The 14786-nt window shown below is 35.1% G+C and overlaps 1 protein-coding gene across 4 annotated transcripts in view; it reads right to left on the reverse strand.

Annotated features, from left to right (window-relative positions):
- LOC150098631 (serine/threonine-protein kinase STK11-like) overlaps positions 1-14786 on the reverse strand; it is a 112816-nt gene that overhangs the window by 19396 nt on the left and 78634 nt on the right. For all 4 annotated transcript variants that reach the window (XM_090404680.1, XM_090404678.1, XM_090404681.1 and 1 more), the window contains exons 4-5: positions 14354-14490; positions 3254-3381 (exon numbers count right to left, since the gene is read on the reverse strand). In XM_090404680.1, the coding sequence (XP_090260806.1) occupies positions 3254-3381; positions 14354-14490 (265 nt within the window). The remainder of the gene's footprint in view (positions 1-3253; positions 3382-14353; positions 14491-14786) is intronic.

The following is a 14786-nucleotide window of genomic DNA, read 5'->3' on the forward strand; positions in this document are numbered from 1 at the left end:
TCTTCATGGTGGATAGTGGGAGGGGTTTCTTGGGAGCATTTAGTATTTTGTCTATCTTATGGGGTTATAGCCACTGGCCAAGAAGGTGTGACATGAGCCAGTTCAGCAACAAGAGCATTGTCATGGGAACAGATTGCTCTCACTCTGTGGGTTAGCATTTTTAAGATACCATGAGAAGGGTGATGGTGCGATTGTTTGTGTAAATATCTCCCTATATGTGTGCGTTTTCTAAAAATTGAGAATGATAAGTTTTCTCTCTGTTTTTTTTTTTTTTACATAGAGAGCACCTAATTAAGACTTTAGTCTGTGTGTTGTTGCTACAATTTTTTAAACTAGTACCTTTGTTACACCATGTTGTTGTAGTCTCGCGTACTGTGACAAACTGTGTTTTTGTGCGCTGAAGAAGCTGGTTATTAACAGCGAAATATCAGCAAGTAAGTCAATAAATAATTATTTACTTATCATTCTGTGTTCTGATATATATATACTGTCAAAATTAAACAACATGTACGATGAACACATAAGCTTTTCTACAAGTCAGAGAAGTAACATCCAAAACCTGTCTAAAAAGTCTTGATATTGTTCAGAAATGGAAAGTTGGTTGATAAATGACACTTCTCTCACAGACTCTCTTCGGTCACTATTCCATAAAAGATCAATTTCTATATTATTTCTCTTCTACAGACAAATATTTATGGCCATTGTTCAGCTGAACTAGCATCCTTTCTTTTAGAGAAACTTGTGCCATAGTTTTATGAATTATTTACACATAAACACAAGGTAAAGGTAATAATTTATTATAAGGCCATATATTTTAGTCTGAAAATTACAGACCATCTTCAGTGGCAAAAAAACAGTCGACACAAAGTAGAATGCAAACAACGGATTATTTATTTGAGATAGAGTGAGCTACATGATGTTATATTCTAACTGAGGAAAAGGTTGATCATAACAGTATATAAAAAATTAATGATGCGTTATTCTAATCACTTTCCCATATTTTTGATAACAATAGGCAGTCATTTCAATTCAAGTTCGGGCAGTGAAGCAAGGCTTCAGCACTCTCTCCTTAAATAAATATTCAAATTTGTATCAATAGCAATGTAGTAGGAGTGTTTCAGACCAAAGAATGTTGTGGTCTGTGTCTACTCTGTGTTGAACCAATCCAGATTTATCAGATATCCTGTAGAAAATATATGATTGATGTTCTTGTAACTGTTTTCTATTGAGCATTCAGTTTGTCCGAAGTAGGAAAGATGGCAGTCACAAGGAACTTGGTATACACCTTGAAGAGACATACGTTGAGAGTTTATTAATAGGAATAAAAGTCATTACTAAATCATATTTCTTCAGAATTCTTGAAATCGGTTCTGAAATGCTGAAGATATATGGGATTGGAACTCAACATACTGATTCCTTGTTATTTGGGTTAGGCTTGCAGGAGTCGAGCCGATATTATGTAGTCCTTTCTGAGAAAGCATTCAATTTCATATATTGTTTGATAGTTGAGAGTTCTTCCTATAAATGATGGGGAGTTGAACAATTTGTCTCAGCTCATTGAATTAAAGACTATGATTCCTGTCTTTTGAGAAGGATGGTATGCAGATTGTTGAAGAATGTAGCATCCAGTGAAATAGATGTGGTTAAATCACCTGATGGTGAGTGGATGAGAAGAATGTCTAGAAAAGATAATTTGTCTTTTTCAATTTCCATAATGAATTTGATACAAGGATGTAAAGTATTTATAGTAGCTAAAAATGTTGGTAGAGTTTCTTTATTGTGAGACCACCCAGAGAAAATGTCGTCAATAAATCAAACCCAAAATTAAGGTTGAATATATGGATGAAAAGAGGATGTTTTCTAGATGTTCTAAATAGAAGTTTGGCTAGAGCAGACTTCCCACAGCAATTCCTTCCACTTGGTTGTAGAATTTGTTCTGACAAAGTATCCAGAATGGATCACAAATTGGAATAGTTTTACTATATCTTGTGGAAATGTTTCATAAAGTAGCTGCAATGTCTCCTTGAGATGTATGTTTGTAAACAAGAAATCTATATTGAAGCTCACAATAAGATGAGAAGGTTGTATGGAAACATTTTTTATGTCTATGAATATGTGATTTCAGTAGGTTGGCTAAAAATTTGGCAACTGAAATCACATATTGGCAAGTCTTTTTTTCTATTTTTTTTTTTTTTAAATACTGTTATGATTAACATTTTCCTCAAAACATAATGTTACTGGAAATATAACATCACATAGCCCACTCTATTTCAAATAAATCCATTGTTTGCATTCTACCTTGTATTAACTGTTTCTTTGCCACTGAAGATGGCCATATATTTTCAGACTGAAATATATGGCCTTATAATAAATTATTGGGAGCCTCCCTCAGTCAGTATAGACGAAGCCCTTTGGTCAGAAAGACCTGGATTCGATTCCAGTCATTGATGTGAGGAACCTTTATCTGGTCTCTTTTGAATAAAGGTGAATTAACCGGTCTCATATAGAGATGGAGCTACCCCAGTAACTCTGGTTTTTCATCCCTCAAAACAGGCAAACCAGTCCCCCCTGAACACACACGGCTACAGTCATAAAAAAATATACTATGGCAAGGAAGGCAACGGGATATCATCTTGCTCATAATCATCTCCCTATGGTAGCATATAGCTACCCCCCACCAGCCGTATGCTGAGAGAATAGAAAATAAGATAATAAATTAAAACCTTTACCTTGTGTTTGCATGTAAATAATTCATTGAATTAACATCCATTATGACTCCTATTTCTGCCAGATCTACAGGAGCTAGTGCTACAGCTACTTAACATCCTTTTACAGTCAAACTGCATACCCTCTGAACCTGCTACTCCCAGTCATCTTTCATTACTTCCACCTCAATTCTGTGGAACAGTTTCCCTCATGAAGCATTTCCAAAGGTTATAATCTTCAACAGTTTAAGACGAATATCAACAGATTACTCTATTCCTAATCTTGTTCTCATATGACATCCACTTACTATAGGTTCTTCTGCCATTCGTGTGTGGGATAAAAAAATAAAATACATACATACATACAAGATGTCAAAAGACTAACATACAATAGTGCAAAGTGACAGAAGGGATGAAGAAATTTTACTCTTCAAACCCCTGTTTAAATATATAAAGTATAACTTTATCCATCTTAATTCTTAATTTTAATGTTATCGGAGAGAGAGAGAAAATTGCTCTATAATAACAAGGGAGTAAATGTCTGATACCTTTAAGTAAATCTTGGAGCAAATAATCTAGGTCATCTGGTATTGTAACTTCTTCAGTGGCAATGTTTTCATAAACTTTATAAATCCTGTCACCTTCAAATGGATATTTTCCTGTGGTAATATTGTACCTAGATACATCAATCTCAAATTAAAATATAAAAATAATAGCATAATAATGATAATAAGGAAGTATTGCTGGTAATATAAAATTGAACAAATGATACACATTCCACATTTTGCTGTATATATATTTTCTTAATTCACTAAAAATAAATGAGATACAATCACTTCATGAATATATAACTGGAATTTTTAATAAAAATGCCAACTGCATGTTCAATAAAAATAATTTGATTATACACTAGTAGTAGTCAGTGCTTTAAAATTTTCATTTAACACATACGCTGCCACGCTCCTCGGGCATAGTTTGTTCCCGCACGCCAAGTGCTTTCGTGTCTTCAAGGTCACTATGAGTAATCTCGTAGCCGGCTTATCAGACAGAATTTTGTTTCATATGCCTATGAGTAATCTCGAGTAATTACATGCGCTGACGACTGTGTTTATTACATCTAGTCTCTAAAAACCTTCAGTTTCGCCATGACCTGTAAAAGAAAACTTGCTGATAAAGAAAATTAGAAGCTTACGCTAATATGAGTGATGATGAATTTAATGAATAATTTGGTTCCGATTCCGAAGCTGATCCTACAGATGATTCTAGCGGTGACTCAGATGATGAAGAAACTTTTGAAGATGAAGTTTGCATCCAGCCAAATACATCAACATTTACTTATTTGGAAAATTCAGAACAAGAGCCCCCACAATTTGACTTTGTTGAAACTTCGGGTTTTAAAATTGACACTGCAAATTTCAGTATCAAAAAGTTGATTGAACTTTTCTTTTCTGAAGATTTTCTCATACTTTTAGTTGAAAAAACCAATTTATATGCTTTACAAAATATTGAGCAAAGGCAAGCACATATCAAAAAATGTCAAAGAATTTCAAACTGGAAAGCAACAGACATACCTGAAATGAAATTATTTCTTGGACTATTACTTCATATGGGTTCTTGTAATTTACCATCTATTGAGCGTTATTGGAGTACAAATCAACTTTGCAATTTGCCATTTTGGCGCTCTAAAATGAGCTGAAATCGATTTCAAATTTTATTGCGTTATTTGCATTTCGCAGATAATTCCCAAGCAGCTAATGATAAATTGCACAAATTAAGACCAGTCCTAGATAATTTTAATAGTGTAATGCGAAATAGCTACACACCAAACAGAAACTTATGTATCGATGAGTCAATGGTGTTGTGTGGTAGACTGGCGTTTCAGCATAAATATGGCATGAAATTCTATGAACTATGCGAATAGAATGGATTGGTGATAAAAATAAAACTTTATACAGGTAAATCTGAATCCTCTTTAGCGAAAATGGGTCACGCATATGATACTGTATTTCACTTGATGGAAGAATATTTAAACCAAGGTTATGTATTGCATATGGACAATTTTTATAATTCTGTAGCTCTGATTGAATCTCTTACTGACAGAAAATCTTACATGTGTGGAATAATGAGAAATAATAGGAAAGCAATCCACCAGATGTTATACAGAAGAAACTAAAGAAAGGAGAATTTGTCTGGCAAAGAAGAGGTCTCCTATTTTAGTCAGCAAATGGAAGGATAAGAGGGAAGTTCTTTCCATTTCAAATATGCACAAATTTGAAATGGTTGAAGCGAAAAATCAGAATGGTAAAATTCAATTAGAACCAAATATCGTTAGGGACTATAATTTGGGTGTGTCATGCATTGATCTTTCTGATCAAATGCTTTCTTATTATTCCACCTTACGAAAGACAATTAGATGGCCAAAGAAATTGGCAATACGCATTTTTGATATATACATTCAAAATGTGCATAAATTTTATAATATAATTACTGGAAACGCAATGACGCCGTTAAAATTTAGAGATCAATTTATCTCAGTTTTTGTTGGGATGGATGACCTTACAGCATCACAGGATATCAGCAGGATTCGGGATCTTCATTATTTGGAAATTTTACCACCAACAGAAAAAAGAATCGCCTGACAAAGACATGCCGAGTATGTACACGAAACACGTTATTATTGTCCTGTTTGCCAGGAAAAACCACCATTGTGCATGGAAAATTGTTTTAAAGTGTATCATTTGTAATTTGAATAAATTGGTTTTTATTTTATTGATTTCATTTTATTAGTTTTAATTTGATTTACAAATTACGGGTTAACTAGTCCTTGGCATAGGAGGCCAGTAATCGACATACGAGTATATTCATATGTTGGCTTCTGAGGCACATATACAGGGTGTTCGGGATAAATTTGACAGTTTCGTAAGGAAAAAGAAAATCTTCTTTGTATCTATTAAATTTAATGAATTGACAAAAAAACATTACAGGCAGAGTTAATTACAATACTATCAACAAGATTTACTCAAAATAACCACCATTAGCATCGATCACAGCTTCAATTCTGCTTCGGAACCTCGAACAAGCTGATGCTACAGTCTCCCTGGGAAGGGCCGCAAAAACTGTTTTAATTTTATCCATTAACTGGGCTTTTGTATTACTGGAAGTGCGATTGGTGTCTTTTTCAACTGCGCCCCATACAAAATAATCCATGGGGTTAAGGTCTGGGGAGTTTGGAGGCCAAACATTTGGACTGGTGAAGTCGTAGAAATTTTCAGACAACCATTTTTGACTTTTCCCAGAGGTGTGGCAAGGGGCCGAATCCTGCTGCCATACATACGGCCTACCATTGGCTACCCTTGTTATCCAGGGCTTGACTACAGTTAGCAACTCCACGAACAAAGCCCGAATTCCAATGCCAGGGTTCTTCAACACCTGTTCCTGCAGATTTGCGAGGAATTCTGCTGTACGAACGCAATCAGATCGTCTGCTAGGGATCTTTCTTCTTGCTACATCCTCGTAGTCACCATTGCAAGTCTCTAGTTCATGCCTGATTGTTTTTACTGTATTCAGGGAGCATTGGGCAGCAGTCGTAATATCCTTATTTTGATGGCGGGCACGAATCATCATGATACAAGTTATTCTCTTCCATGATTCAGGTGGGTTCCAGCTATCCATCCTTTCTGACATCTTGTATATGAATGAAGAAGGGTCCAAACTTTTAAATGAAGAGAAGTGTGTGTTAATACATGTAACTTACGGAAAAATATAATTAATTATAAATATGTCAAATTTATCCCGAACACCCTGTATAATATACTATATTTTAGCTGAAATTATTTCTACCAGGGGAAATAATTTCCCTCAAACGTGCTCTCTGTTTTATTCACAAGCGAAGGGTCCAAATTAAGGTACTTATACTAAGGGTTAACTCGTGCTTGGTATAGGACAGTGATTGCGAACCTATGACACACTTGATGGTTTCAGGTGACACACTTTGGATGTTGAAAGATATTAGTATTGTGATGAAAAAACTGCGATAAATTGTCTAAGATCACTCTCAGTGAAGGCGAAGGTAGGTTTCGGTTCATTGAAAGAATTATATTTTGTGGTTTGCCTATTTCTATTTTATTTTGTAGTTAGTCTATTTCTATTTTATTTTGTAACTAGCCTATAAACAACGAGCATTTTCAGTTTACGTTTTCTTTCTTAATCATTATAATTTCTGCATAGTCATATGATATTATAAAACTTACAAAAATTATTATCAATATTATACAATACAAACTTATAAATACGTGCTTTATATATTATAAACTTAAAGTTTTCATTTGACATCTGTGTGAAATTCGCTCATGCATGTATTCCAAGTCTCTCGCCTGAGTAATACAAGTTCTAAACATATTTAAAACCACTTTAACAGAAAATATAATTCACAGCATTAAATACTGAATTTATCTGAGTAAATAATGTGAAAGTGTACATGGTGGCCATGGAGTGGAAATGATGAACCAGGAAGGAGAGAGAGAGGATTTTGGACTTTGCAGTAGCGTTCGATCTGGCAAATGTGAACTCCTTCTTCTGTAAGAGGGAAGAGCATTTGATAACATTTAGAAGTGGCAACAATAGTTCACAGATTGACTACATTTTGACTAAGAAAACATCTTAAGGCAGTAACAAATTGTAAAGTAATCCAACAGATCAAGTGGTGCAGCAACACTGGCTGCTGTGTGCAGACTTTGAAATAAAGTCGAAGATAAGAACCTTTGGAAGTCATGGGAGGAAGAAAATTAAGTGGTTTCGCTTAAAAGGAGAGAGTGTGAGGAACTGTTTTAGGGAAAAGGTGTTAGAGGGGATTTCAGATGGATTAGAAAGTGTACAAGACTAGTGGAGACATAATTCAAAAGTAATTCTAAGCTGTGCAATTGAGGTGCTTGGTGAAGCATCCGGAAAGATTAGAGAGCAGAAGGAGGGTTGCTGGTGGAATAATGATGTACAAGAAGCAGTGACAGCTAAGAGGAAAGCAAAGCAGAAGTGGGATGAGTCAAGAGTGGAAATGGACAGAGAGGAATACAGAGAGAAAAATCGAGAAGCCAAGAGAGTTGTTGCACAGGCAAAGGCCATAGTATGATCAATTAGAAACAAAGGAAGGATCAGAGAAAGATTTATCAATTGGCAAAATGTAGAAATAAGGCATCAAAGGACATCATACATGTGAGGCAGATCAAAGAATCTGGAGGAAGGGTATTAAGGAGGGATGTGGATATAAGAAACAGATGGAGAATATAATTTGAAGGGCTTTTGAATGAAGAAAATGGGACTCACAGAGAAGATGGGAAGCCTTATGAGGGGATGGTGCAGAACATTAGTAGAGTGGAAGTGAAAGAAGCCATAAAGAGGATGAAGAATGGAAAATCAGTGGGCCCTGACAGGATCCCAGTGGAGGCATGGAAGGCACTGGGGGAAGAAGGAATTGACCTGCTGTGGGACCTGTCAATAAATGTTTGTCAACAGGAATACCCGAGAAATGGAGAAAAAGTACTCTTGTCCCCGTCTACAAGAGTAAAGGGGATGCACAAGACTGTAAGAATTCCAGACGAATAAAGTTGATGTCCCACACAATGAAAATCCTAGAGAGGGTTCTTGATGGAAGAATGAGGAAGGAGGTGGAGATTGCAAAAGAGCAATTTGGCTTCATGCCTGGTCGATCGACGACAGATGCGATCTTTGGGGTACGACAGATAATGGAAAAGTTTCGAGAGAAGCAAAGGGAGCTACATCTGGTATTTATTGATCTGGAGAAAGCGTATGATAGAGTGCCAAGGCAAGAAGTCTAGAGGTATCTGAGAGAGAAGAAGGTACTGGAGAAATATGTCAGGTTGGTGCAGGAGATGTACAGAAATGTGAAGACAAGTGTTCGACCTTACCTGGGAGTGACAGAAAGTTTTCCAGTGACAGCTGGCTTGCATCAAGGGGCTGCATTAATTCCATTCCTGTTTAATATTGTGATGGAGGTGGTGACGGAGGAAGTGAGGGAAGACGCACCTTGGACTATGTTGTATGCAGGTGACATTGTGCTGTGTGCAGAATCAAGAGAAGAAGTGGCAGCCAAACTGGAGAGTTGAAGGTAAGTACAGGAAGAGAGAGGTATGAGACTGAGCAGAAGTAAGACCGAGTATATGTGTTGCAAAGTGGATGGCAACCAGGAGACAGATCTGGAGCTGGAAGGAAACGTCATCAGGAAGGTCAGTGACTTTAGATACTTAGGTTCAACAATGAAAGAGGATGGTTAGGCTGAGAAGGAAGTGGGATGCAGCATACAAGCAGGATGGAGGAACTGGAGAGAGAAATGGCTGGTGTGCTATGTGATAAGAGGGTGCCGATCAAACTAAAAGGCAAAATCTACAGAACAGTAGTCAGACCAGCTATGACGTATGCTTTGGAAACTGTGGCCCTGAGGAAAAATAACATAAGCAGGATGGAGGTAGCAGAAATGAGAATGCTTAGGTGGATGTGCAATGTGACCAGAAAGGATCATCTGAGAAATGACTACATAAGGGGAACGGTGAAAGTTACGACCCAAGACAGGAAGTTGTGGAGGAGACTCACCACAAACATCGACCCTAAGTGGGAAAAGCTGCAGAAGAAAAAGATCTGAGTAAATAATGAAAACATTTTTATAGTTGCAATAAATTCAGTAAATTTTGTTAAATAATGCAAATAGTAACAGCTTACGATGACGTCGCAACAAAACCTCCTAAATAGCTGCTATTTAGTAGCATGATAGAGAGTAAAATGTAACAAGGTTTTTACAAATGTATCGGTAATAAATCTGGCAGCCCTGCTGAAAGAAGTAGTGGTAGTCTTGCATGGTCTACCACTTAAGTAAATTGAGTTGTTGGTGTATAATTCATTTCCAGTAATTGTTAGTTATTAGTTAGTTCTTATTAATTGTTACTGCTTAATTACCGCTGTATATAATTGTGCGCTTTTTTAATTTGTGAACCCTTTTACAATGGAAGCTAGCACTAATAATAAACTAAAATTATCACAAAAAGGAAGTGGAAGAAATTTCCAAGATGCCTGGATTGAACAATATGGTATTATTGATAGAGGCGATAAAGTTCTCTGTAAATTGTGTGGTGAGCTATCTATGGGTAGAACTTGGAATGTAAGAAGACATTTTGAAACTAAGCACAAATAGCTCCTGGAAAAAAACTTTTGAAGAACGCAAAGAATACATACCGCAACATTTAAAACTGGCTGAATCACAATCAGGGACTTTAATTAAATTTGTTTCAGGACCTTCAAATTTAGTAGCCGCAAGTTACAGTATTTCACATATTATTGTTGAACATGGGAAACCACTTAATGATGGTGATTATACAGTATTAAAGAAGCTTTCGTAAAGTGTGCACCATTTTTTGAGGACTTTCATAATAAGGAAGCTATTGTAAAGTGCGTGAAAGAGTTACCATTAAGTAGGAATACTATTAAAGACAGAGTTATATCAATGAATGCTAGTATAGAAAAATCAAATACAACAAGACTTGAACTCGTGCTATTGTTTTTCCATTTGTTTCGACAAAACTGCAGATATTACATCATCAACTCAATTGGCTATTATTGCAAAGTATGTTCACGGTGATTCTATGCACGAGGAATTGATAAAGTTAGAAAATTTATCTCAAAACATGACAGGTAAAGACATATGCGACTGTGTTGTTAAAGTGTTCCGTGAGAAACAGATAGATTCATCGAAAATATTTTCGATTACAACTGATGGTGCACCTAATATGATTGGCCATAATGTCGGTTTTATCAAACAATTTACGGAATATGTTAGTCATCCTCTGGTTTGTTTCCATTGTATTATACATCAGGAGACACTGTGTGCGAAATCAGGCTTAAAGGATTTGGATGATGTGATGAGAATTGTGACAAAGGTAACTAATTTTATTGCTGCCAGGGCTTTAAACAAACGAGAATTTAATTCACTTTTAAGCAAAGTTGAATCAGTGTACAATGGTCTATTAATGTAAAATAATATTCGATGGTTGAGTTGTGGCCAAGTACTTGAACGGTTTGTTGAATGTTTAAATGAAATTAAATTATATTTAAATACGAAGGGCATGGAGCAGGAATTTTCTCAGTTGAACGATTCTGCTTGGCTCGGTAAGTTGATGTTTTTCGCAGATTTTTCATTGCACCTGAATGAACTTAATATACAATTGCAAGGTTTTGGAAAATCTGTCGATGTTATGTTTTGCACAATCAAGAGCTTTGAAAATAAACTCAAAATATTTCAACGTGATTTAGAAAGTAACAATTTTAAATATTTCCCAAGAGTGAAAATTATTTTTTAACGAAACAGCCTCAAAAATCGTGTGTATTGGTTGAACATATCAACCAATCTATCGAAGCTCTAAAGTCAATAACTGAGCAGTTTTCTTCTAGATTTGAGCAATTTCGAATGTTGGAACAAACAATTCAATTCATAAAGTATCCTGATGAAACAGAATTCATGGATCTTAAATTAGATGGCTTTGAGTGGTTGGATTTAAAAGATCTAGAAATGCAACTAGCCGACTTCCAGTGTAATCCTATCCGGAAAAGAAAGTTTATTGCTCTTAGAAATGAATTAGAAGAACTTGAGCGGGAACGTCTGCATGATACCGCGTGTAAAAATTCAGACTGAAATTCTAGGTGTGTGGAATAGCCTTCCCGAAACTTTCATGCTCTTAAAATCTTTGCTAAAGCTCTTCTACATACTCTTGTGAAACTCTATCTTCTGCTTTAAATAATATCAAATCGAAAGGGAGAAAGAGATTGAGCAATGATTTGAGCGCTGCTTGTGTAGCATTAAAATGTACACACTATAGCCCTTCTATAAAGTAACTTTCCACCAGCACTCAGCAACAGAAAAGTCATTAAATGTAATGTAACTTTGTAATTTCACTTTATTAAATTAATTGTATAATATGAATTCATAGATTTTATATCAATGTCCTATTAAATAAATAGCCTAATATGATATGTATAAGTCACCATCTATGATTATGTAGTTAAATTTATAATGCACATATGCAAGTGGCAAATCAACAACATCAATATTTAAAAAAAAAAAAAAGATGTTTGACACACCTGGGTAAAAAGGTTCGCCATCACTGGTATAGGAGGTCGGTAATCGACATACGAGCATATTTGTAGTTGGCTTGTGAGGCTCATATACCAACTACGAGTTGGTATACTCGTAGTTGGCAGCAAACGTATTAAAAACAGCAGCCTAAATTATTAATTATACAAACTGTCAAAACTAAATTTGAATTTATAACTCTCCCTCTACATACATGCTGATGCAGTACATTTATATCAATGAAATCAATTTCAAATAGTAAAACTTTTTTGTCACATTGACCCCCCCCCCAAACACACAAGAGGTCACAAGACCTACCATACAACAGTACTGTGTGTGTGGGAAAATGATTATAGAGACATAGGAATGCGAAGAAATTTTACTCTTCAAACCTCTTTGTTCTTCTTTTACAAATTGGATTTAACATTATAAATTTGCTCCTCAAGAATAAGAATATTTTTTCCCATTTTTGATTTTATCATTTTATACACAACTTATATCTTTTGAAACAAACACAAATTATTATAAATTAAAGATACCAATAAATTATATTCTTGGTTTAATCCTTTATCCAAGTGTAAGGAAACTAAGTTTACACCTGAAGTAATTACAGGACTGGGCAACTTGTATACAGAAGCTAATGACTTCACATCACTTACCTTAGTATCCCATAATGCAAAGAATATATCCTAATGGATATATTCTTTGCATTATGGTCATGTATAATGCTATGCATTATGGGAAGGGCCACTACCAAAACTGGTTTTGACCTTTAATGTGAAGTATTAGCTTCTATATACAAGTTGCTCAGTCTTGAAATTACTTCAGGTGCAAACTTTGTTTGCTTACACTTTGATAAACGATTAAATTAAAGATACCAAGAAATGATATTCTTGGTATCTTTAATTTATAGCATAACCAAGTGGTAAGTAACACTTCCAAAGACAAATTGTTATTGTATTCAAACTACTATATCACATGTTCATAATTGTATGCATTTTTAAATGCATACATATTTCATACAAATACTGTAATTTTTCGTTTGGAATGAGTTAAAACAAAATCACATTCAAATCTGCTTGACCATAATTTTCCACGGCACAGGAATCTACCTCTCCCCCAGCTGCAATGAGTTTGCATTGTCTATGTTGTTACTGTATGAAAGCATCCAGGATGAGATGAGGCATTGGTCAGAAGTTACTACTTCCTAGCTGGTAACCAGTGCAGACTACCATCATACCTCAAAGTATTCTGTCTGTAGATATATGTGGTCACATTTGCCTGTTTACTGCCTATTTAAAAACAAGCATGTAGAGTGAGTAGGAGTCCGATTCCCATGATTAACTGGAACCAAACAAGCACCATGGTAAGCAAATTTCACAATCAATAAGCAATTGCAACCAGACCTCAAATTCCCATAAAACTACCTAAATATTGTTTTATTATAATGATATGGTACACATATCATTATTACTCAAGGGCTAACATCTGGTGAGCACAGGACTGGCAACCCCAAGGTACTGTACCTGAGCCAGATTTCATACTTCTCCAATCATCAGATCATTTCCTGTCTAGTTAGTTTTATCTTGTTGCTTTCTAACTTTTCTGATTCTTTAGACCTTATACTATTAGAGTAATATGGGACTAAGTGTGTCTATTTTATCCCCCTCTCCATTTCCTATTATTTTTTTTTTTGCAAGAAAAACAAAACTTGAAAGAACTAAAGATCAGTGTTTAGGACACTTATTGTTGCTGATCTTGAACACTTCACTGTCTTTATGAATAGGATGAGTGGAGAGTGCTATCATCATCAGCAATATTATAAACAAGGTTTGGGGAAGTGAGAGCAGGTCATCCAGGAGATCTGCAGTGGATCATGAATGGCAAAATCTATCCACTGATGATAATTTGATCGTAAATACTTGACAGGTGATAGATTGATCGTTAATACTCATCACCTTTTCTTTCTTTCTTTCTTTTTTTTTTAAACCGGTATGATAACTGCTGGGTATTTATGCAAGACTGGAGGAGAAGATTATTATGCCTGGAAGCCAGCTTCATCTTTAGGTGTAATTACAGTAGTCCATTAAAACAGAAGTGCAGATGAGCAGAAGATTCATCTAACAGCTCTGAAAGAGACCAAAAGGCACAATTATTATTTGAAACATGCAAGAAATGCATGTAAGTTTTTCTGCATTTCTTGTATGCTTTCTGTTAAGCTGAGAATTAAGTTGGATTTGTTTCAAGTCACTTGTGAATGGGAAATTGGAATGAAAGGACTTCATTCCAGCAAGAATAATTCCTATAACTCACTTGGAGCAAGTGTCTAGATTAGAATAGACAACAGTCTGAATGTCATAGTACCAAAGGATACTATATGATCAGATTACTCTGATCATATAGCATCTATTAACAACATAATCTAATCTAATCATATTTTGCATTACTGGATTAATCAACACTGCTATTTCTGGTGATCAAAATTAATTCAGTAAGGGAAGTAATTTGCTATACTTACAATGTTACCCCTGAAGACCATATATCAAGCTTAAAACCAGAAAAATTTTCTTCTCCTATTGCAACTTCTGGTGGCTGAATTGCTGCAGTTCCTTGACTAGTGTGGCATGTATCATCATTAGTAAACCTGTCTAATGCCTTAAAATAATAATAAAAAATTTTATAAAAATCCAACCTTCCAATATGCCTAAAAGGGCTCAAAGTGAAAAAAAAAAAAAAAAGAAAGAAAGAAAGAAAATACATATACACCAAAAGATATTTTTAACTACAGAAAAATTTAAGACAATGGTTCCAATTTAAATTCCCCACTAGAACATATTTTTTGCTCTTAAACTTAAGTGGTATTCATTCTTGAAATAGAATGAATAGCCATATGAGAAATAGCCATATGAAAAGAAGAATTATCAGTAAGCCAGTATTTGAATTAATATAAT

The sequence above is a fragment of the Typopeltis vanoorti genome, chromosome 15, assembly GCF_054136105.1.
Source record: "Typopeltis vanoorti isolate ZY-2024b chromosome 15, IOZ_Tvanoo_1.0, whole genome shotgun sequence".
Taxonomy (NCBI): domain Eukaryota; kingdom Metazoa; phylum Arthropoda; class Arachnida; order Uropygi; family Thelyphonidae; genus Typopeltis; species Typopeltis vanoorti.